This window comes from Macaca nemestrina, chromosome 3 (genome assembly GCF_043159975.1).
Source record: "Macaca nemestrina isolate mMacNem1 chromosome 3, mMacNem.hap1, whole genome shotgun sequence".
Classification (NCBI taxonomy): Eukaryota; Metazoa; Chordata; class Mammalia; order Primates; family Cercopithecidae; genus Macaca; species Macaca nemestrina.
Window position 1 is genome coordinate 171,885,921 of NC_092127.1, and position 25,431 is coordinate 171,911,351.

The window sequence follows — 25,431 nt, forward strand, 5'->3', positions numbered from 1 at the left end:
ATGATTTTAATTGTTTTATATAATATATAATTCTTCAACTGCTTTTTTATACTTAACATTATGCTCCTAAGGTTCACACATCTTGCTGGGTGTGGTGGTGCACGCCTGTAATCTCAGCATTTTGGGAGGCCAAGGCGGGCGGATCATTTGCGGTCAGGAGTTTGAGACCAGCCCGACCAACATGCTGAAACCCCATCTTGACTAAAATACAAAAATTAGCCGGGTGTGATGGTGTGCACCTGTAATCTCAGCTACTCGGGAGCTGAGATAGGAAAATCACTTGAACCCAGGAGGTGAAGGTTGCAGTGAGCTGAGATTAAGCCACTGCATTCCAGCCTGGATGACTGAGCAAGACTCCCTCTCAAAAAAAAAATAAATAAATAAAAATAGGATTCACACATTTTGATGCATGTACCTGTAGGTCATTCATATTCACTGCTATAATAGATCACAATTCATTTCCCAATTCTCTTGTTAATGAATATTTGAGTTCTCTTTCTTTTCTTTTCTTTTTCTTCCTTTCTTTTCTTTTCTTTCTTTTTTCTTGCTTTTCCTTTCCTTTTCCCTTCTGCCTTGCCTTGCCTTTTGTTTCCTTTGTTTTTTAAGAGCAATGCGGCCATGAGCATTTTTTGTGTATCTCCTAGGGCATATAGAAAGAGTCACTCTAGAATATAAACTTAGGAGTGGGGACTCTGGGTCACAGGGGAACATGTTCAGCCTTACAAGACAATGTCAATTGTTTTCCTAAGTGGTTTTAGCAATTTATTATCTTGCCCACCATACGTAAATTTTTATTTCGCCATATCTTTGCTAATCTTGATACAGAAGCTAATTATTTTTAAAGGTATGTCTCAGTCTGGATTTGAAACCTCTTAGTATCAACAGGAAGAAATGTTTTGTATCAATTACGATGGGGAAATCTTTTTCAAGATCTATTTGGGGCAAAGTGCTTCCATCCATTCCTGCTCTCCAAGCTTTCAAGCCCTCCCCAGGGGTTAAATAGGAAATACATGTTTGTTGGCCTCCTCACAGTCCAACATGACATTTTTTGGTGCCATCTATTCTGCTGTAATAGAACTAAATCATCCATCAATGTCCCAGTCCATCCCCTTTTTTCATTTTTGTGTGAGTGAATTTATTCTAGAAGTTATTTTCAAATTACATGTGTCAGTTTGATGAGCTTGTGCTTTTCCGTGTTGTTCCACGATTTATATGGGATAGTTTCAAAGAGGAGCATGATTAAGAAAAGGGCTTTCTGCTGTATCAGCGTAATACAGAAGATAATGTTGTCATGCCTGAGGCTGTCCTCGGACACTCGAAGAAGTTAGCCAAGGAAAGACCAGCTGTCATGTTTCATTTCTCTCTGCCTTACCCCTACATGTGTTGTTTTATCTGCAAGCTACGCATTTTATTGTCCTTTATCTTAAATATACCAAAAATACTTAACCCAGGAGGTTAGCCAGATTATAGTGGGCTTGAGGCAAGGCAAGTAAGCATACATAGCTTCAGGTGAAAGAAATTCACCTTTTTGCAATAAAGCTGGGTCCTGAATTCCACTGAAACCCCAGGATTTTTTTTTTTTCATCCTTATAGTCTGAGCTGCTTCAAGCATTGGCAGAAAAGAGCACATGAAAAATAACATAATTGTGGAGAAACTGCTCAGGGGTACTCAAATTTATAATTCACAGCAAGCAGCCAAAGGATTGATGATTAAGATGTATCATTATAAAAGTTCTAGAAATACATGTGCTGGGTCTGAAAGGAGGATAGCAAATGTGTCCTTAAATTCTTTCTTTTCTCTCAATCCCTTCCTCTCCGCACCCATCCCCTCTCCCTGTCAAAATGACTGTCTAGGGGACAATTTTACTTGCGTGCATTGGAAATAAAGCTTGAAGCTCTGGTTGACTTCCTAAAGCTTGAGGAAATTCAAGGAAGGACAATAGTTTTGCAGCTTGTCTTTGGGTTTCCTGCAATTAAAAAATGCTGAGTAAATGTTTGTTCTATGACTATAAGTGTAGGAACATCTGTAATTAATACTCTCAGATGGCGTCTGTTGAAACACAGTAAGAGCAAAGTGCTAGAAGGCTAAATGTGGACAGGGTTTCTGCAGAGGCATTGTCTCAGAAGCTTTAATAAGCTGAGGAAATCTGGTCTTGAGTGGCCAGCCCCTACCTAGAGCTCACTGCTCAGTAGATGTGAACATGGATGGTGGCGGTACAGGCATCGGGTGATTGATTGTGCAAGATGAAAGACAGAGGTGGATTTCTTTTTTTCTTTTCTTTTTTTTCTTTTTTTCTTTCTTTTTTTTTTTTTTTTTTGAGACAGAGTCTCGCTCTGTTGCCCAGGCTGGAGTACAGTGGCATAATCTTGGCTCCCTGCAACCTCTGCCTCTTGGGTTCAAATGATTCTCCTGCCACAGCCTCCCAAGTAGCTGGGATTACATGCACCCACCACCACGCCCAGCTAATTTTTGTATTTTTAGTAGAGATGGGGTTTCACAATGTTGGCCAGGCTGGTCTTGAACTCCTGACCTCAAGTGATCTACCTGCCTCGGCCTCCCAAAGTGCTAGGATTATACACGTGAGCCACTGTGCTCGGCCCAGAGGTAGATTTCTGTTCAGTGCTTTTACGGATATCACATACCTTTTTAGACATCTCTTTCTGATGAATTTCAGTGTTTCCTCAGTGGAAATGCTTGAGAATTCGATGACATTTCCTCCTGATTTACACAGTGATTGGACAATAGAAGTCTTCAATAAAACTCGTTCCTGCCTTCCTTCCCCACCACCAGATCACTTTAGACACAAGATATTATCTTTATAAAGCTTATCATTGTGAATGTTCTTGCAGGGAGTATCAACCTGCATTTCCCCCACCCATTCTGACAACCAGCCTATTGGTTTCTGCTGTTAAGAAAAAATTCTTTTTTTTTTTTTTTAGAGACAGAGTCTGGCTCTATCACCCAGGCTGCAGTGCAGTGGCGCAATCTCGGCTCACTGCAACCTCCACCTTTCATGTTCAAGCAATTCTCCCGCTTCAGCCTCCCGAGTAGCTGGGATTACAGGCATGCACCATCATGCCGAGCTCATTTTTTTGTGTTTTAGTAGAGACAGGGTTTCTACTGTTGCCTAGGCTGGTCTTGAACTCCAGAGCTCAAGCAATCCTCCCGCCTCACCCTCCCAAACTTCTGGGTTTACAGGCATGAGCCACCGCACGCCTGGCCAGAAAAAACCTCATGCTGTTACATTTTAGTAAACACGAGCCACATCTCAGTCAGTTATGGTCACAGAGAGCACTGGCCCAATATTGGACCTTAGTTTGCAGGCCTGCGCCGTCTCCTTTCCTCATCAATCCCTGGTGGAAACTGAGACACCAGTGCAGGCTGAAGTGTCTCTGAAGAAACTTGACAATTCTAAGACCTTAGGAAGAGGACCTTGTGTCAGAATGAGGGGGACTTTCTGCTGGGCCTCCCTTGCATGCCCTCTGTCTGGGGCCTTGGGTCTGCTCTAAGGATTCTTGTCGCCAAACATAGATTTTGCAGGCTATGTTAGCTAATCCCCAAGCTTCTTTCGGGATGTTGTTGCAGCTGCACTTGGGGGCTTGTTATCTGGCTTGCCTCTGCAAGGGACACTGCTCAGCTGACCTTGTCCCTCTTTAGCCTGAGTCATGGCTAATTGGTCAGCTGCCTTAGGTATCTCAGAGCCTGCGAATTGGCTCACTCAGCAGCCACGTGGCTTGTGACCTGCAGCATGTCTGACTGAAGGTCTAACTATCCTAATTTGATCCCCCAGCACCTCTCGGTCTCCAAGGGATTGCCTGCCAGAAGCTGCTTTTAGCAGTTTTGAAAAGATGATTTCAGAATCTGCTTCCCTTACTCCCCCTCACCCAACCTTTCCCCACCGTTTCCTAAACCAGTTCCTAGGTGGAGCTAAAATTAAGAAAGAGCTATTAATATCAACTCCTTAAAATGAAAAATAAGCTTTGAGAAACTACTTATGGTTAAAATAGAGTTCTACTCTTAAGCTGGGTAACGTATAAAAAATTGAGGAAATCAGATAAGTAAAAAGAATAGAATAAAAATGACATGCATTCTCACCACCCAGAAATAAGTGTTGTTAGCATTTTGGTGATAATTTTTAGGGTTTTTTTTTTCCTCTGCCTATTTGTATCTGCATGTGTATGTGTGTACATGTGTGTGTTCGGTTATATTTTTGTTTTGCAAAAATAGGGTGCACCGTTTTATATACCCTGCTTTTTTTTCACGGAATGGAAAATTTTGCATAAATATTTTGCTATGTTTTTGAATACCCTTCCACACATCATTTTAATGGCCACGTCTGAAAGTAGCTACACTGTGGGTTAATTTCACTAGTCTCTGATTTTCAGACATGTGTTTCCAGTTTTTTGTTGTTGTTCATATAAAGAGCTCTACCATGAACTCTGTGGCAACAGAATCTTTGCACATATCTCTGATTGTTTCTTTAGAATAAACCCCCACAAGGGAGAACTGTAGGGCCACGTGGTATGTACATTCTTAAGACTCCTTCGGCCTGTCCTTCCAGAACCGTTGAATTTATTGGCCCTCAAGCTAGCAGTGGTTGTAGAGTATGTCCATTTCCCCAAGCCTTTGCCATTATTCCAAACATGAATCTTGTACCAATCTTTCAACAGATGAAAGTGGTCACTCATTGTTTTGCAATTATTCGATTGCTAGTGGTGTCAAACGTTTCTTTTATGTCTGTTGGCCATTGATATCAAGTCCCTTGTAAACTGCCTCTCCTTTGCCAAGCTTCTAAGGCACAACAAAAGCTCAGCTTTAATTAAACTCATTCAGAATCCTAAGCCCTATAAAGCCTTTCATAAAACAGAGGACTCCAAAGCACAGGGGTTTTTCTTAACACCATTTATCTCCTCTAAGCGAGGATGGAAGAAGGATTCAAGGACTGAAGGCTAGTAGACAACTCCCAAGCCAACATCCGACATGCCTTTCAGCCAGTAGAGGTAGCTGTTGCATCAACTAGCTCCCCAGCCTTATCTGTGAGTTCAGCCTTTAAGACAGAAAATAAATCAGTGCATGCAGTATTTTTAACAATATTTATTTAAAAAAAAAACTCATGATTTTGTGGTTTTTAAAAAAACTGCTTATTTTGTGCCCTCTTATGTTTGAATATAAAGCTCTCTGTGAATATTAGTAAGAACCACTGTATGAAATTTATTATTAATCATCTATTTTTAGGCATGAAGCTTTGCTGTATTATGTTTTAGCAGCAGAAACTGGAATTGAAGTGTCACAGACAAATTTAGCACACATCTGTGAGGAGAGGCCAGTAAGTAAAATGTATTCTTCTCAGAGTAGAACCTCTGAGGTTAAGGATAATGAATTGGTTTTTATGGAGGCAACCTTGATCGCTTGGCCGAAATATTAATGAATTAACTTTTTCTTCCCTTTACCCCTTAGGACCTGGCCAGGAGATACTTGGGTGTTAACTGTGTTTGGAGATACTATAATTTCTCTGTTTTTCAAATCGATGCGCCTTCCTTTGGTATGTATGGAAAAACAGGTGCATAATTGAAGCATTAGACGTTTTTCATCTTTAGTAACAGGGAACTTCTGACAGCTTTGTGTGAAGTGAGGTATTTCTAAATAATTAGAAAAGAACATGAAAAATCTCTGCTATTAAGATCGCTGAACTCTGCTCTCAGCCTCACACAATGCACTACTCCTCGCCGATTGTCCCATGGAGTGCTTGGACCCAACATCTCTTATTTTTTATTTTTATGTTTTGAGACAGTCTCGCTCTGTTCCCCAGGCTGGAGTGCAGTGGCGTGATATGGGCTCAGTGCAACCTCCACCTCCCAGGTTCAGGTGATTCTCCTGCCCGAGCCTCCCGAGTAGCTGGGATTTCAGGCGCACACGACCACGCCCAGCTAATTTTTGTATTTTTAAGTAGACACAGGGTTTCACCATGTTGGCCAGGCTCGTCTCAAACTCCTGACCTCAGGTGATCCACCTTGGCCTCCCAAAATGCTGGGATTACAGGTATGAGCCACTGCACCTGGCCCCCGACATTTCTTCTGAGTCAATGAAAATGTAAAAGAGAACGCTATTATGGAGCGATTCTCTGGGCCAGTCATTTGTGTGGATTCCTCTGCTCTGCTCTGCATGGTAGGGGACTGGCCTCCAGGAATTACAGTTCCTAGACTCCTCTACCCACGGGTTTCTGATTCCTTTCAGGCAGTAAGAGGCACTGGCAGAAGATTGCAGGATGGGAGAAGAAGCCCAAGTACTTCTCCCCTTCTCTCTCTGCTTTGAACTGTGTCTCTGGCAGGGGCTACGTTTCCACAGTTCCAGCCCCTGCCTGGCAGCTCCACCCTCTTTGATCTCAGCACCAGGCTCTGGGTCTCTGGTAACATTACAGGCACCCTGTGGCCCCCACGTCCTGGGGATAATAGTAGCCTTCTCACTGCTGATCTCAGCTGCCTATTGTTTTCCATTTGCCTTTTCAGCTCTCCCAACACCCTAGTAACTGCTTCCCCATGATGAAATTCCTCTTTTGAACCAGCTGAAATGGATTCTGTTTTCCTTCTTGGACATTGACTAATACATATACTCTTTTTTTTTTTTTTTTTTTTGAGATGGAGTCTTGCTCTGTTGCCCAGGCTGGAGTGCAATGGCGCTATCTCGGCTCACTGCAACCTCTGCCTCTCAGGTTCAAGCGATTCTCCCCTCAGCCTCCTGGGTACATGGGATTACAGGAATGCACCACCACACCTGGCTAATTGCTGTGTTTTTTAGTAGAGATGGGGTTTCACCATGTTAGTCAGGCTGGTCTTGAACTCCTGACCTCCAGTGATCTGCCCACCTCAGCCTCCGAAAATGCTGGGATTACAGGTGTGAGCTACGGCACCCAGCCGATACATACACTCTTAAACATAAGTTTTTCTTCAGAGGAAAAATAAAATACATGGCTAAAGCAAAGAATTACCAACAACAGACATCAAAGATGAACAGCAAAATGTCAGATGTGAGGTAAAGCACCTAGAACAACCTTGGCTGATTGGGCAGCAAAGTCGTAGACTGAGATGTGCAGAGCTATTCAGGAGAGCTACCTGGCCAAAGAAGAAACTGTCTAGGGGCCAGGTGCGGTGGCTCACGCCTGTAATCCCAGCACCTTGGGAGGCTGAGGTGGGAGGATTGCTTGAGTCCAGGAGTTCAAGACCAGCCAGGACAACGTGGTGAAACCCCATCTCTATTAAAAAAAAAAAAATACAAAAATTAGCCAGGTGTGGTGGCATACTCCTGTAATCCCAGCTACTTGGGAGGCTGAGGTGGAAGGATCACTTGAGCCCAGGAAGTCAAGGCTACAGGGAGCCCTGATCTCACCACTGTACTCCAGCCTGGATGGTGGAGAACCTATCACAAAAAATTTAGAAAAAAAGGAAAGCAAAATATGTCTAGATATAGGGATGCTCTGGGTAAAAAGCCTTTTTGCTTGTTTCTCTCTTGACATATCAGGGAAACATAAAGATGTTCTTCAGATACTAATAGGAAAACCTTTCATTCATGTGAATGGGCCAATTAATCTAAAATGTTGGTGTGAAAAAAAAAAAAAAAAAAACACTTGACAAATGGATCTGTGCTTTATTTCCTGCAGCATATTTGAAGATGGGAGACCTTTACTACTATGGCCACCAAAACCAGTCACAGGACCTGGAGTTGTCTGTGCAGATGTACGCCCAAGCCGCCCTGGATGGAGACTCCCAGGTAAACAGCAGCCACAATAAAAACCAGCTCTTGGCCAGGCGCAGTGGCTCACGCCTATAATCCCAGCACTTTGGGAGGCCGACAGGGGTGGGTGGCTTGAGGTCAGGAATTCGGGACCAGCCTGAGCAACATGGCAAAACCCCGTCTCTACAAAAATAAAAAAATTAGCTGGATGTGGTGATGCTCCCTTGTACTCCCAGCTACTTGGGAGACTGAGGCAGGAGGATTGCTTGAGCCTGGCAAGTCAAAGCTGCAGCAAGCCGTGATCACACCATTGCACTCCAGCCTGGGTGAAAGAGCAAGACCCTGTCTCAGAAAAAAACCCAGTTCTTGGTGACATCCATTTGTGAACTTGCAAAACCAGAATTCTTCCTAACAGTCCTTTATGTGTGCATACACTGCACCATTTACAAAGCCATTGTTCATCCATTTTCACATGCCCATCAAACAACTCTATGAGGACACTAACCATAAGGGTGAGCCTTTATTAAACACCTACTGTGTCCCCTGTGCCATTCTCACATAATCCCTTGGGAGTGGAGATTATTATACCCTATCTATAGTCAAAGGTAATGAATTGGGAGGCTGAGGCAGGAGAATGGCGTGAACCCAGGAGGTGGAGCTTGCAGTGAGCCGAGATCGTGCCACTGCACTCCAACCTGGGCGACAGAGCGAGACTCCGTCTCAGGGAAAAAAAAAAAAAACGAGAGAGAAAAAGGTAATGAATTGTTCAAGGACAAGTAATCAGATGGTAAGCAAAGCACCCAGCTCCTAAAACTGGATCTTTGGCTCCAAACATCAAAGACATCAAAGGGTATTTCTACCAAATTACATCAAACTCACTCACCAGGTAGAAACTCAAGAAATTAGAAGTGCGTCCACAATAGGAAGCGGTTTGCTTGTACTGTTGGGCTGTGCTTCAGTGACAGAGTTTTTCCATAAATGATTTTTTTGTAAACTTCTTATTTGAAAATAATGTTAGATTTACAGAAATGTTGCAAAAATAAGTGAGAGTTCTGTATACCCTTCATTCGACTTCCCCTAATGTTCACATCTGACATAACCGCAATGCCATTGTCAAACTAAGATATTAATGTTGGGACAGTATTATTAACTACACTTCAGACTTCATGTAGATTTCACCAATTTTTCCACTAATATCCTTCTTCTGTTCCAGAATTCAATCCAGGATCCCACATTAGATTGAGCTGTATATTTCTTTCCAATCTTCTCCAATCTATTACAGTTCCTCAGTCTTTTCTCCTCTTCATGACTCTTGATACTTGAAGAATGCTTGTTAGGTAGCTTGTAGAATGTCTGTTGATTTGGGTCTGTCTTCTGTTTTCTCGTGAGTAGATTGAGGTTATACATTTTGGGCAGGAATTTTGCCTGTTATGATTATTACCATGCTGTTCCAATGATGATTCTCAATTTCCCTTATTCCCTCTACATTTGCTACTTGGAATCCTCTTGTGAGGAGCTCAGAATCATTTTCATGATGGAGGTTTGGATAGTTGTTACCCTCTGCTGCAACGGATTTCTGGTGTTGTGCTTTACAGTCTGACCACAAAACAAAAATTGGAAACTCATCCCTGTATCAATCTTTGGTGGGATTTCTTTGTTGTTGCTGTTTTGTGGGGTTTTTTGAGACAGGGTCTCACTCTGTAACCCAGGCTGGAATGCAGTGGCACAATCTCAGCTCACTGCAGCCTTGATCCCCCAGGCTCAAGCGATCCTCCTACCTCAGCCTCCTAAGTAGCTGGGACTACAAATGCATGTCCGGCTAATTTTTTGTAGAGATGAGGTTTTGCCATGTTGCCCAGGCTGGGCTTGAACTCCTGGGCTCAAGTGATCTGCCCACCTTGGCCTCCCCAGGTGTTGGGATTACAGGCATGAGCCACTGTGACTGGCCAACCTTTTTTTTTTTTTTTTTTAAGTGGAGGTACAACATCACAGTGGTCATGTACCTGGGTTAAAATCCCACATCTCTCTCACTCCATAGCTCTTTGTCCCTGACGAGTCACTAAATCTCTGAATCTCTATTTGCTCATGTGTAAATGGGAGTAATAAGAGCATCTGCCTCATAGGTCATGAAGATTAAATGAGATGTTCAGTGTAAAGCTCTAAGCCCAATGCCAAGTACACTCAGTGGACATGATCTATTCTGTTATCATTTCCTCTGAAAAGAAGGAGTTGCTGCTAAAGTCATTTGCTATAGAAATAAACTCCCTTAGGTCATATTTCCTGTCACTTAAAATTGGGCCTGGATTTTTTTTTCAATTTTTATTTTTACTTTTTGGAAAGCCAATGTTACAAAAACAATGAAGGATGTTTTTTCAAGAAAAATAAACCAAAGAATGCACAGATAATTCTATGGCAGGGGTTTTACTCCTTTATGTCTTCATGTTTCCTTGCAGTCCCTGCCCGCAAGCAAATGCATCTGTCATGTTATCTATAGTGTGCCTGTCACTTTTTTTTTTTTTTTTTTTTTTGAGACGAAGTCTTGCTCTGTTGCCAGGCTGGAGTGCAGTGGCACAATCTTGGCTTACTGCAACCTCTGCATCCCAGGTTCAAGCGATTCTCCTGCTTCGGTGTCCCGAGTAGCTGGGACTACAGGCATGTGCCACCACACCCAGCTAATTTTTGTATTTTTAGTAGAGACGGGGTTTCACCATGTTGGGCAGGATGGTCTCGATCTCTGACTTCGTGATTCGCCCACCTTGGCCTCCCACAGTGCTAGGATTAGAGGCAAGAGCCACTGTACCTGGCCACCTGTCACTTTTAAAATCTGTCTTGTCATTCATTGTAGGACTGTGTGCGTTTTATTACATAGTCTCTAATTATTACCTCTAATAGCTGCCCCATATTCTGTTGAACTGATTCATTATAATTTCTTAAGCTTTACCTTATTGGTGGATGCTTATACTTTTGTTTACTAACTTATTCATTGATTCGACACATATTTATCTAGTCCTACCATGTCTTAGACAATGATTAGTGTTGAGGACATAAGATAAAAAGATAGATCATACTCTTGCCTGTATGGGATTTATAGTCTACCAAGGAAGACTTGGAGGTGGTTTCCTCTTGTGTTGGAATTATAGCTAGTGCTACAATGAATATTTTTGTATTTCCGCCTTTTCTCTTAGTTTGAACACTTTCCTTATAATCTGAGAAATACTATTAATGAGTCAGACAGTCTAAATGGTTTTATGAGGCCAGGCACAGTGTCTTATACCTGTAATCCCAGTTCTTTGGGAGGCCAAGGCAGGTGGATCTCTTGAGGTCAGCAGTTTGAGACCAGCCTGGCCAACATGGTGAAACCCCATCTCTACTAAAAATACACAAATTAGCTGGGCGTGGTGGTGCACACCAGTAGTCCCAGCCACTTGGGAGACTGAGGCAAGAGAATCTCTTGAACCTGGAAGGTGGAGGTTACAGTGAGCCGAGATCACTGCACTCCAGCCTGGACAACAGAGTGAGACTCCATCTTAAAAAATAAAAGTAAAAATAAAAACATAAATAAATGATTTTATGACTACATGATAGCACGCTGCCATTTTGCTTTCTGAAAGGGCTTTCCATTTAATACCTTACCGATCAGTGGTTAAGTAGAGAAGGATGACTGAAGTCTTACCAGCAACTGGATGCTTTCATGATTTAATTTTGCTAATTGAATAATGATATGTTGATACTTTCTTACTGTTTTTAACATGCATTTACTTAATTACTAGTGATGATGGACACTTTTACATATACTTGTTTATGATAACTTACTTTTCGTATTTTCTTTTCTGTAAATTCTCTATTATTCTTTGCCTGTTTATCTATTGGAATTTTGACACTTTTAAAAATTTTAACTATAATTAGTTCTTTATTTATGTATCTAGTAGATAACGAACCTTAAGCTATTACATTGCATACAACTATTCCCCTACTCTGTTTTCCCACTTATTTTAATCTTGGTATTATTCCATTGATTAGAGACTTTAAAAGTGCACAAAGCCTGCCTGGCGCAGTGGCTCAACCCTGTAGTCCCAGCACTTTGGGAGGCCAAGGTGGGCGGATCACCTGAGGTCAGAAGGTCGAGACCAGCCTGGCTGACATGGAGAAACCCCGTCTCTACTAAAAATACAAAAATTAGCCATGCGTGGTAGTGGGCATCTGTAATCCCAGCTACTCAGGAGGCTGAGGCAGGATAATCATTTGAACCTGGGAGGCGGGGGATGCACTGAGCCGAGATCACACCATTGCACTCAAAAAAAAAAAAAAAATTCATAAAGCCATTTTTTTCTTTTCTCTTAATACCTCAAATTGTAAGAGTGCCTTCCTTTCAAAGAGTGCAGCAGTAGTCTATTTTCTGCTGTTGTGTGAGTGTGTGTGTGCATCTTAAAGATACTTAACGCTTCATCTATTTAGAGGTTATTTTTGGCACCTTGGGGGAGTTTAAGATTTGAGACTCTGCACCCTGTCCTCTTGTGTTTGACGCCCCAGCTCTTCCACTTTCCAGCTGTGTAACCTTGGGCAAGTTGTTTAACCACTCTGTGCCTCAGTTTCCTCGTCTATAAAATAGGGAGGATAATACTGCCTATATCAGTTTATTGTTATGAGGGTTAAATGAATAAATATAAAAAACAGAACAATGCCTCGCATATGGCAGGCACTCAAAATGTGACCTGCTGGTATTTTTATCGTGATTGCTACATATGATGGTTGTGAAAGTCCTGGAGTATGCAACATGGTAAATGATGATTTTCATTTAGATTGTTGTCAGAGGCAACTAAGAGGCAAGGTCAGAGGGAAGATATAAAGCCATTCGATGTGATCATGTCATTAGAGAAGCGCAAATCAAAATCACAGTGAGACACCATCTCACACCAGTCAGAATGGTTATTATTAAAAAGTCAAAAAAGAACAGGTGCCGGTGAGGTTGCAAAGAGAAAGAACACTTATGCAGTGTTGGTGGGAGTGTAAATTAGTTCAGCCATTGTGGAAAACACTAGCAATTCCTCAAAGACCTAAAAACAGAACTCCCATTTGACCCAGTAATGAGATTGTATATACCCAAAGGATTATAAATTGTTCTGTTATGCAGACACATGCACATGTATGTTCATTGCAGCACTATTCACAATAGCAAAGATATAGAATCAACCTAAATACCCATCAACGGTAGACTGGATAAAGAAAATGGGGTACATATACACCATGGAATACTATGCAGCCATAAAAAAGAATGAGATCACGTCCTTTGCAGGAACATGGATGGAGCTGGAAGCCATTATCCACAGCAAACTGTGCAGGAGCAGAAAACCAAACACCACATGTTCTCACTTAGTGGGAGCTAAATGATGAGAACACATGGGCACATAGAAGGGAACAATAGACACTACACTAAGGGTGGAGGTTGGAAGGAGGGAGAGGATCAGGAAAAATAACAAATAGGTGCTAGGCTTAGTACCTGGGTGACAAAATAATGTGTACAACAAACCCCCGTAACACATAACAAAATAATCTATATGACGAACCTGTGCATGTACCCCTAAAGTTGAAATAGAAGTTAAAAACAAAACACTAAAAACACGATCCGGAGTTCTTTCAAGGGCAGCAATCTAGTTTAATTGGTCAAGTTCTAATGGTAAGTACCACATCGTTTTCTGCTTGTTTCTTAATCTGGCCACCTGCTCGGCTTGTGATGGAGGGTGCGCATTCTCCAGGTAGCGTAATAGTACCCATCCTTTATGAAGTATGTCTATGGTCGGGCCATCTCACTGTGCTTATTTTATTGGATCCATACAGCCCAATAAGACAGGTCCTACCTTTAAGGATCAAGAACAAGATGTCAGAGGAAGAGGTAGGAAAATATACCATAGTGGAGATCTGTGCCAAGAAGAGTCATGAGAAGAGGTTTCTGCACCAGCCTAGGAAAGTTGAGATGAGTGCCCTTAGGTGATCCTGTGCAAGGCAGGCACCGCCTTGGGATGTCAGTCATGGGAAGCCGCCCTAGCCACAGAAACACTTTGTCAGATTTCCGACAGGGCTATGGCAACCGAGGGCATAGTCTGTAGGCAATGGACATGGCATTCGACTCGGTATTCTTGTTTCATTTATGATACAAGGGCACGTTTTCCAGTAAGTTCTGTTTTGAGAGAGTAAGCAAGAAAGGACAGATCTCCCGGTTGACTGGCTTCGGAGCAGATGGGACACAGCAGCTTCTGAAAGCCTCCTGGTTCTCCTGCAAATAAATTTCTCAGATGCATATATTTAGGGAAACAATTCATCAATGAAAATGACAAAACCATCTGGCTCTAGAGACTAAAAAAAATTTTAGAGGTTGTAAACATTTACATTCTGATGAAGAGTGTGTGTCTAGGTTTTATTTCAAGGAGTTGATGAGTTTGGTTTGTGGTTTGTTTTTAGGGATTTTTTAACCTGGCCCTGCTAATCGAGGAAGGTACTATAATCCCACACCATATCTTGGATTTCTTGGAAATTGACTCAACTCTCCACTCTAATAACATCTCCATTCTCCAGGAACTGTATGAAAGGTGAGCTCGGAGCCTCTAGAACTGTGGAATCTGAGAAACCCAAGTAGATGATGTTTGCTTCTTGGTTAAAGTTAGCTTTACCCTTATTTTGTAATGTAAATTGTATTTAAAAAACAAACAAACAAAAACAAAAGGCAGGGCACTGTAGCTCATACTTGTAATCGCAGCACTGTGGGAGGCTGAGGCAGGCAGATCACTTGAGGTCAAGAGTTCAAGACCAGCCTGGCCAACATGACGGAGCCTCATCTCTACTAAAAGAACAAAAAAAAAAAAAAAAAAAAAAAGAAAGAAAGAAAAAAGAGAGAGAGAGAAAAGAAAGAAAAAACCCAGGGTTTGCTTCTACTAGAAAACATTCAGCCAGATCCGAGTGTATTTCTCTTTTCAAGTATCTGAAGTTTAAGATATAGAAGGTACTTGATCTGAAGTTTAAGGGCTGACCAAAAATTTCCACGAGAATGGAAAGAATAACAATCTGATTAGCCCATGCTTGCCTCTTGTTTGTTTTGAGACAGGGCCTCGCTCTGTCACTCAGGCTGGAGTGCAGTGGTGCGATCTCAGCTCACTGCAACCTCCACTTCTTGGGTTCAAGTGATTCTCATGCCTCAGCCTCCTGAGTAGCTGGGATTACAGGCGTGCAACATCACACCAGGCTAATTTTTGTGTTTTTAATAGAGACAGGGTTTCGCCATGTTGGCCAGGCTGGTCTCGAACTCCTGGCCTCAAGTGATCCACCTGCCTTGGCCTCCCAAAGTGCTGGGATTACAGGTGTGAGCCACCGTGCCCGGCCTAATTAGCTGATGCTTTTTTGAAAGATAAGGAGGCATTCCTACATCTGCGCTTTAAAGAGAAATACTGTTCTAGTGGGTCCTGTGCTTCAGTGTCTTGCTTGACTTTTATTTTATTTATTTTTAAATTTTTGCTGTCACCATAGCAGAACAGACTTGACTCTTAATTAAGGACAAAACTGACCTTTTTCTAAACTTTCTACTGGGATTCTAGAATGTCAGATCAGGCCAAACCACTTATTTGGCCACTGGCTTTATTTCTTTGTCTCTCATCTTTGTCAGTTGAGTGTGCTCATTTGTCCAAAAGCAGAAGAATGTAGGTTTGTGGATCTGAAAATGCCAGTCCTGGGTCGTGCCACCAAAGTTGGCTGACATGTCAAGATGCCCTGGGCTTTGTCTGCAGGTGCTGGAGCCACAGTAATGAGGAATCCTTCAGCCCCTGCTCCTTGGCCTGGCTTTACCTGCACTTGCGGCTTCTCTGGGGTGCTGTCCTGCACTCAGCCCTGGTAGGTTTCATCTCCCACCGGCCCCGCCCTTGTGGCCTCTGGCCTTTGTCAGTCACTAATGCATGCTTCTGATGTTTGCAGATCTACTTTCTGGGAACCTTTCTGCTGTCCATATTGATCGCCTGGACTGTGCAGTATTTCCAGTCTGTCTCAGGTAAAGATTTATAAAAAGCGAAAGCAATATGTAAAAAAAAGCAGGGTTTTTCTTTTTCTTTTTTTGGTCTACCGGAAAAATTGTGTTTTCCCTCCTGGTGCCCTTGGTCATGCTATCTCCTATCCCTAGGGTCGTCTTTCACAGGATGGGAATCCTTCTAGAGGTATATGAAATTCCTGGCTGTTGGGAGGCCACAAAGTTACTATTGTATTTTTCAAAATAAGGATTTTATTTTTATTTTATTTTATTTTATTTTATTTTATTTTATTTTGAGATGGAGTCTCGTTCTATCACCCAGGCTGGAGTGCAGTGGTGTGATCTCAGCTCACTGCAACCTCTGCCTTCTGGGCTCAAGCAATTCTCCTGCCTCACCCTCCCAAGTAGCTGGGATCACAGGCGTGCACCACCACACCCGGCTAATTTTTGTATTTTTAGTAGAGATAAGATTTCACCGTGTTGACCAGGCTGGTCCCGAATTCCTGACCTCAGGTGATCTGGCTGCCTCGGCCTCCCAAAGTGCTGGGATTACAGGCGTGGGCTACCGCACCAAGTCTCAAAATAAGGATTTTCTTTAAAAAGCTTAAGAAACTGACCTAATACAGCTTCTTCCATTGAAAATACATCCGTCAGAATTCTGCCTCTGTGTGCCTGAAAACACAGCGCCAAATCCCCTGGCAGCATGAAGTCTTCCCTTCCATTTCAGTCAAGCAATCAAATGTGTAAGAGGATAAACAAACACTCATAATGAATAAAATCCTCGGCCACACGGACTCAGAGGGAGGGACTGAGCAGGAATCGTAAAGTGGACATTTAGTTGAGCATGGTTTCCACTAATCATTGTTATTTTTCTGAGCTAGTATAGAATAGCAGTTAAGGACAAGCAAGCCTTACTTGCTTCTATTTGGGCTTAGAGTCCAGGCCTGGCTACTCATTAGCTGTGTGACTTATGACAAGTTATTTAACCTTTCTGATCCCCAAATTTCTCATCAATACAATGAGGTTATGAGAGTAGCTACTTCCTAGGAACATAAAATGAAAAAAATCTTAAGTGAAAAAAAAATACACACAAGACACTTATCAAAATGACAACTGTAGTTAAACATTAGCTGTTACATTTATCTGGCATATAAAACCTTCCAATAAATGTTAGCTCTTACATTTATCTCCTCTATTAGACCATAAGCTGAGTAAGAGGAAGGCCCCCGTCGTGTCATTTGCAATAACTCATGCATAGTAGGTACTCACACCCACAGACGTCTCTGGTCTCTCGAGAGAAAGAAAACTGATTTTTTTACCATCTCAGACGGCTACAAAAGGATATAATAACTCATGGAGACAGAGACATTTGCAAATGTATAGATTAGGACTGGACATGGCATTGGAGCATTTGCGTAGCTGTTATTTGTGTAGCAGATAATGAAAAGTGAAAGGGGTGCACGTCACCGTCTCTTCCACAGTGAGAAGGAAGTCACTGTTGCAAGGAGCTAATGTGAAATCATTTCTCTCTGATTTACCTGAGGAGGTTAACAGGGACCCATCAAAACCTTCCAGGCTTGATGCCCCGTGGTCTGCCAGTTAATAAACTTCACTCATGCAAATTCTGTCCCGTCCCTAAATTTGTTGCCAGGTAGAGTCATTTATTTTGCATCTTGTCAGTGTTTTCCATTTCAAATTATCTTTGTCATTTTTACTCTGTAGAGATATTGTGATGATTATTACAAATGCAATTCCGTTAGAGGAACTGAAATTTGTCTTTATGATTTTATGCCAGCTGGTAGCCATGAAAATTCATGGGCGGGTGGAATTGCTTTGATCAGAAGTCTTCTCTTTTTTCTGTCTCCATGCCTTCATTATTAGTCTCTTCACATTCTTGTGTCTGTGTCTCTCCTGTCCTGTGATGTGTTGCTTTTCCTATATCCCCATAGTTCTTTCATACATTTTCATCGTTTTTCTCAGACTTTTTCAATTGCTTTCTCCAGCACATACCTACTTCTTGCTTGAGCAGTCTAAAGAAGGCTATGTTTGGATAGGATCATAAAAATTATTTAATTCTATGCCCTTTATTTTACAGATGAGGAAACTGAGGCAGAGAGGTGAAGTAGCTTGCCCAGATAAGGAAATAAAGACCAGGAGGCCAAGCACAGTGACTCACTCCTATAATTCCAACACTTTGACAGGCCCAGGAGGGAGGATCACTTGAGCTCAGGAGTTTGAGACCAACCTGGGCAACATAGCGAGACCCTGTCTCTAAAATAAAATAAAACAAAATAAAATAAAAATTATCCAGATGTGGTTGCACATGCCTGCAGTCCCAGCTACTGGGGAGGCTGAGGCAGGAGAATCTTTTGCACCCAGGAGTTCAAGGCTGCAGTGAGCTATGATCACACCATGCCACTCCAGCCTGGGCAACAGAATGAGACCCTGTCTAAAAAAAAAAAAAAAAAAAAAAAAAAAAAAAAAAAAGTTGTAGTACATTATTTTTGCATTTTAAAAAGTCCTCATCAAAGTGCAAATTTGTCAATAATTTTTGTATTTATTTATTTATTTATTTATTTTATTTATTTTTGAGATTGAGTTTCACTCTTGTTGCCCAGGCTGGAGTCTAATGGAATGATTTCAGCTCACCACAACCTCCGCCTTCTGGGTTCAAGCGATTCTCCTGCCTCAGCCTCCCAAGTAGCTGGGAATACAGGCATGTGCCACCATGCCTGGCTAATTTTCTGTTTTTAGTATCTGGTCTCAAAATCCCAACCTCAGGTGATCTACCCACCTCAGCCTCCCAAAGTGCTGGGATTACAAGTGTGAGCCACCACACCTGACCTTATTTATTTATTTATTTATGTTGAGATGGAGTCTCACTGTCGCCTAGGCTGGAGTACAGTGGTACAGTCTCGGCTTACTGCAACCTCCACCTCTCGGACTCAGGTGATTCTCCTGCCTCAGCCGACTGAGTAGATGGAATTACAGGTGCGCGCCACCACCCCCAGCTGATTTTTGTACTTTTAGTACAGGTGGGGTTTCGGGGTTTCGTCATGTTGGCCAGGCAGGTCTCGAACTCCTGACCTCAAGTGATCTACCTGCCTTGGACTCCCAAAGCGCTGGGACTACAGGCCTAAGCCACTGCGACTGGCCTTTCAATACTTTTTAAGTAAGAAGGTACTCCAGCGGCACAGTGGAGCTGATGGGATGATGGGGCAGGGAAATCGAGGCACGGAGGAGGTGAGGAGAAGCCGCTGCAAAGGTCATGCTGCTCAGAGACCAATTTTCTACCACTTGGTGTCTCCCTGATGAGCTGGCACAAGGTCCTGAGACCTGCCCCACAGCTGGGGGAAGACAGGGATGGGTGCATGTAGCAGCCATGGTGTTGACTGACAGTGTGAAAAAGAGGAAACGGATTTGAGAGTTAGGAGCCTCCCGTCAGCAGCTTTGGGTGAGGATTGTTGTTATAAGTTAGAGAGTTTTGTCATTTTGTGATTTGCATTTTTTCCAGTCAGTTGTTTTTAAAAAGTAATGATTTATAGTCAAGACTTGCAGTTGAGCTGTCCATCCATTTTGCGTTCAGCTCCAACTACCTTCATTTTCCTCCTGAGTTTATATGCTCTGTGATATATAGTTGACACGTCATGGCATTTGCCACATTAAATTGCCCTACATTCAGAAGGCTAGCAGTGCAGGACGGTAGTTAACAGCATTGGTGTGGAAGTCATGCTGCTAAGATTCTGGCCCTACCACTAGCTAACTATGTGACCTTGGGCAAAGGAAGGAGCCTATCTGTGCCTCAGTTCCCTCTTCTGTAAGTAGTAGAAATAGTAGTACACCCACTGCCTGTTGTAGTTGAGATAACCAAATGAGGTAACACATGTAAAGTGTTTAAAACTCCACAAATGGGCTGGGCACAGTGGCTCACACCTAGCAGTTTGGGAGGCCAAGGCAGGTAGATCACCTGAGGTCAGGAGTTTGAGACCAATCTGACCAACATGGTGAAACCCCATCTCTACTAAAAATACAAAAATTAGCTGGGCATGGTGGGCATGCCTGTAATTCCAGCTACTTGGGAGGCTGAGGCAGGAGAATCGCTTGAAGCTGGGAGGCAGAGGCTGCAGAGAGCCGAGATCACGCCATTGCACTCCAGCCTCGGCAACAAGAATGAAACTCCATCTCAAAAACAAAACAAAACAAAGCAAAACCACAAATGTTAGCTGCTAGTTCTCAAGGAGTATGTCCTCTGGGGCACTTTACCTGCAATTAAAGCATGCTGACACTAGGTAACACCTACACATAAATAGCTTGATTTACCTCAGAAACAGACATAATGACCAAAGCTTAGTATGCTTTTCTTTGCTATTAGACTCTTTCTAAAACATTCAACCTTTTTTTTTTTTTTTTTTTTTTTTTTTTTTTTTTTTTGGAGATGGAGTCTCACCCTATTGCCCAGGCTGGAGTGCAGTGGTGAGATCTCAGCTCACTGCAACCACCGCCTCCTGAGTTCAAGCGATTCTCCTGCCTCAGCCTCCCAAGTAACTGGGACTACAGGTGTGCGCCACCATGCCCAGCTAATTTTTGTATTTTTAGTAGAGATGCGGTTTCACCATGTTGGCTGGGCTGGTCTTGAACTCCTGATCTCAAGTGATCCACCCACCTCAGCCTCCCAAAGTATTGGGATTACAGACATGAGCCACCACACCTGGCCCATTCAACTATTTTTTTTTTTTTTTTTTTTTGAGATGGAGTCTTACTCTGTCACCCAGGCTGGAGTACAGTGGCATGATCTCAGATCACTATAACCTCTGCCTCCTGGATTTAAGCAATTCTTCTGCCTCAGCCTCCTGAGTAGCTGGGATTACAGGTGCGCACCACCACACCCAGCTAATTTTTGTATTTTTAGTAGAGACAGGGTTTCACCATGTTGGTCAGGCTGGTCTCGAACTCATGACCTCGTGATCTGCCTGCCCCGGCCTCCCAAAGTGCTGGGATTACAGGCGTGAGCCACCACACCCGGCCCATTCAACTATTTTTTAAAGCATTTCAACAAAGACATTGACTAATCTATCAAAAATACCAAGATAGCTCAATTGGTACTTTCAATAGATTAGTCAATGTCTTGATCTTCATCATATATATTTATATATAAAAAGAATACATATATTTATATATAACGAATATATATTTCTTTTTATATATATATATATAAAGAATACATGTATATTTATAGATAAATATATATATTCTTTCCTTCAAGGGAACTTGTGTTTGACTCCTGGCTCGCATCCCACCAGGCAGCTCAGTCTTTCTTGCGGCTTATGCCTCCCACAGTAGTGGAAAGGTCCCTGGGTTTGGGTGGCCCTAGGGTCACTCAGATAGTCACCAGTCTGATAGTAGGACACACATCACCCTGGGCCTACACTGTTCCCCCAGGTCCATTGGCTTTGCAGCTTCTGGGTCCCCTGGGCACTCCATCATCTTTGCCGAAGCCAAGTGTCATTAGCCTTTCTTCTCCCAAGTCTTCATTTCTGATTGCTGATGGGGCAAGGTAGAGGCCCTGCTGTGGGTACAACCCAAGGACTCCAAGAAGCTCCCTTCCTCACCTGTTGCATCTCAAAAGGCTTCTCCTTGGTCCACTCTTTGGGAGGGTACACCAAGCATGATTGCCTTAATGGATCAGGCTTTTGAAAAACAAAAAATCCTCAAGTAAAGTCTATGTCTGGAGCCGTCTCCATTTCTGCCCGGCCACAAACCTCCCCTGAGACCAAAAAATCATGGAGCCTGGCCAGCTGCCTGAAGGAAGCTAAAGGCAAGAACAGAAGGGGAAAATAGAAGTCACTATTTCAAAGAAAGAACCCTGTCTTACTAATATCATGCCAACTTTATGTCTCAATAGAATACACCATATAGAGCAAGATTTGTAGAACTACTAGTTCCTCGGTACAACTAGGTAACCTTTTAAACCAACGTCAACCTATTCAATACATTTATAACTTAAGACAACTCATTCCTTCCGGCTCAGTGGTTAGCCTAAGGTTCTTTTAAAAAGAGTAAGGTGATATGTATAAGATTAATTAAACCTTTTCCTACTGTTTCCTGTCATCTAGATTTCCAGCTAATGAGGTTTCTACTAAAATTAGAGTAAAATGTCACAAAGTAGTGCTTATGAAGAAAGCAGTAGCCTTATAGTCAGAGAGATTTCATGAGGAGGTTGTACTCCTGTCCTATCTCATTAGCTTCACATCTTACCAGTATCTCCACTTCTGAAAAAGTGTTTCAGTGACATGAATCTGGTCTCTGCTAGATCCAGAGGCCCAGATGAAGTTGGCATGATTTTACTTATAGCATACAATTTCTAGGGCTTTCCCCTTTATACCACCTTTGTGCAAACATTCTCTCATTTCAGGATGAATTCAACATAGTCCCACGTATTCTTTCCTTTTTGCTTCCATCTGGTCAGTCGGCAAGCAGATGTTCTTCCTAACAACAGCAGAGATCAGCAAACTTTTTCTGTAAAGGACCAGATAATAAACATTTTGGGCCCTCAGGGCCGTCTTGGTCACAACTACTCCACTCTGCCGCTGTAGCCGAAAAGCAGCCATTGTGGCTGGGTTTCTTTTTTCTTTTTCTTTCTTTCTTTTTTTTTTTTTTTTTTTGAGACGGAATCTCGCTCTGTCGCCCAGGCTGGAGTGCAGTGGCCCAATCTCGGCTCACTGCAACCTCCGCCTCCCAAGTTCAAGCAATTCTCCTGCTTTAGCCACCCGAGTAGCTGGGATGACAGGCATGTGCCACCACGCCCAGCTAATTTTTGTATTTTTTATAGAGATAGGGTTTCACCATGTTGGCCAGGCTGGTCTCAAACTCCTGACCTTGGGTTATCTGCCTGCCTGGGCCTCCCAAAGTGCTGGGATTACAGGCATGAGCCACGGTACAAAGCCTGTGGCTGGGTTTCTAATAAATCTTTACTATGGATGCAAAATTTGAATTTCATATATTTTTCACATGTCACGAAATATTACTCTTCTTCTGTTCAACCGTGTAGAAACTGTTTTTAAACCATGAGCCACACAAAAACAAGCAATGACTACGTTTGGCCCATGGGCTGCAGTTTGGGCCAGTTCTTGATAATTCTCACTAATGTACAGAAAATGGTCCCCCAGGAAGCAAATAATTCACAAATCACTCCTATTTGGCTCTGGAATATACTCTGTAATTTTTTAAACAGCATGCTTATTGTCCTGGTTACCTTGATTCTAGGCCAGTAATAAAATTAGTGCACATTCCAGGTGAGCACAGACAAAGAGGCCACTTTAAAATTAGGCCGGGCTGTAGGGGTCTTGTGCAGTGATTGCAAACCCCCAGTGGAAGAGGGGGAGTCCTCACACAGATAATGACTAACTTCCTGTAGAGACATCAAACATTTTTACTACGCTCTTACCAAAGATTTAAACGGTGGCAATGCTAATTATACATTCTTTCTACATTTACACATTGGCACTTTAAAAAAAAAAAAATCAAAAAACTGATTGCTGATTTATCTTGTTACCATGGTGATGTAAACATTTCCCTGAGCTTGAAAATACATGCCTTAGTACTTCATTAACTTCCTCAGAGATCATCAGGAAGGTAAGTCTTAGGATCAAAGTGGGTTTCAAGATCATCTAATCCAAGACTCTGAATTCACAAGTGTCGAAACCGAGGCCCAGGAGACTCAAACATTCTACAACCAAAATGTCTGCCGTCTGTATCTATCCCAAGGTCACTTGTTAGCAGCAGATAAATGAGACCTGCCCAGACCAGTTCTCCTGACTGTTGCAAAATGGTCTTTGTACCTCATCATTAGGGCTCTAATCACTAGATCACCTGCCAGAGTAGTGGCTTTAATGACCTTAGAAAGGGCACATCATTCTACAACACCCTGCCCCTCCCCATCACTCTCCTATTCTTTCAGAAGAGTGTTGGAATCCACGGCCTCTTCTGTAGGTACTGGAAGGGGCCTGAAGGAGAATTCCTGCATATATCCAGAAAAGCCAGAAGTTTGGGGACCCATTCTTGAACTTCCTAGAATGTCCCCTGGGAGATGAGCATTGGCAGTTGGAGGTGAAACTCTTGAAGGGTTTTTATTTAGAAATCAGATTGTCAGCATGTGATGGCATCTTCTTAAACTTCGATAATGGGTCCAGAGTTGCCTGGCTAGTTAGTGTTAGAGTCATTAGACTAGATGCGTCTCTCCTGGCTTGCCAATCTAGGTGTGGTTGTACGTCCTGAATGCACTGTTTTGAGTATTCAGCACCTGCTGTGCATGTGTCTCTGCAGCGAGTGATCCCCCTCCAAGACCATCCTGGGCCTCCCCAGACACTGCCACGTCCACTGCAAGTCCAGCTGTGACTCCAGCTGCAGATGCCTCTGACCAAGACCAGCCCACAGTCACTAATAACCTGGAGCCACGTGGGTGAACTGTGCACTCCGGTTCTCTCCGGATGTGAGAGAATCCTTTCAACAGCTGATATTGGGAAGCTGGGGCCAGGGCAAGATCCTGATAAACACCTTAAATGTCTTGTCAACTGGATGCAAATTTTGCAATTGGTGTCCTTTTTTTTAAAAGTCAACTTACAAGGAAGTACCCAGATCAGGCAATGGTAATCCCAAAGGTCATCAAACACATACAAAGAACATCTTGATCACAGGGCATGTGGGGAGGGCTACTGGGTCATCACAGCCTTTGTTCCAGTGATTGTATGTATTAGGAGTCACAGCTTGCCATGTGGCAGATCTGGATTCTTATACACTGAGATGTGTCTTAAGAATCGTAGTGCGTGGTTCATTCCTTTATCAAAGAACAGAAAGTTATGACTACTCTACAGGGTAGATAATGTTTTGGTACTTGTGTTTGCCACAGCCCTGTTCCTCAAAGCTGAAGTGATAGATTTCTCTTTGACTTCCAAGACCTAGCAGTTATAAGGCACCTTGAAGTAAATTGTTTATGCCTGGAAATGCAGGGAGGGCGATAGCTTTGTAAATTGGTTTACATTTTTCTCCTTGAATTTGTCTAGGGTCGCAGCGCTTCCGAATCATTTAATGACATTGTCGGATATCTTTTACATTTCAATTGCAATCCATGAAATTACATTTAGAAGATTCTTAGTACTAAACTGTAGTCTTCTCCATGAATTACCCATTAGAATAGACTGGCAGCAACGGAATATGCAGAAAGTAAGCCTTTAGCTTATAGTTTCATCCCTACCCCTTATGCCTGCCTGAGTCTGTACAGGGATGTGTGTGTGTGCGTGTGTGTGTGTGTGTGTGTGTGTTAGAGAGGAAGAGAAAGAGCAGAATGTCTGTATACTACATGCTGCTAAGGTAGTAAATAAATCAGTAATGCAATATTGTGGGTCCAAACTACTCTTTGCACTACTTTATTTACAGTAGTAAATAAAATTATTTTTATACAATTGACTACCAGAAAGTGTTTTTTTTTTTTCCTTTTTTTATAATTACTGTTACCATACAAAGTCTAAAGGTCCATGCATTCTCCTTCAGGAGGGAAAAAAGAAAAGTCCTCCTGATGAGAGGGCTTAGTTTTCATAACCCATGAACGTTTGCAGATAGGAAGGTGGCAGGAGGCTTCTCCCCAGGAATCCTGAGCTCAGGCCTGGCCTTGGAATGTTCGCACAGTATCAGACATTGTTTC

The 25,431-nt window shown here is 42.6% G+C and overlaps 1 protein-coding gene across 2 annotated transcripts in view; it reads left to right on the top strand.

Annotated features, from left to right (window-relative positions):
- Positions 1-25,196, top strand: part of LOC105487824 (SEL1L family member 3) — a 117,088-nt gene extending 91,892 nt beyond the window's left edge. For both annotated transcript variants that reach the window (XM_011751441.3, XM_011751440.3), the window contains exons 18-24: positions 5,237-5,327; positions 5,459-5,543; positions 7,656-7,765; positions 14,186-14,313; positions 15,502-15,604; positions 15,686-15,758; positions 24,057-25,196. In XM_011751441.3, the coding sequence (XP_011749743.1) occupies positions 5,237-5,327; positions 5,459-5,543; positions 7,656-7,765; positions 14,186-14,313; positions 15,502-15,604; positions 15,686-15,758; positions 24,057-24,196 (730 nt within the window). In that variant the 3' untranslated portion in view covers positions 24,197-25,196. The remainder of the gene's footprint in view (positions 1-5,236; positions 5,328-5,458; positions 5,544-7,655; positions 7,766-14,185; positions 14,314-15,501; positions 15,605-15,685; positions 15,759-24,056) is intronic.
- Positions 25,197-25,431: the final 235 nt, after the last annotated feature.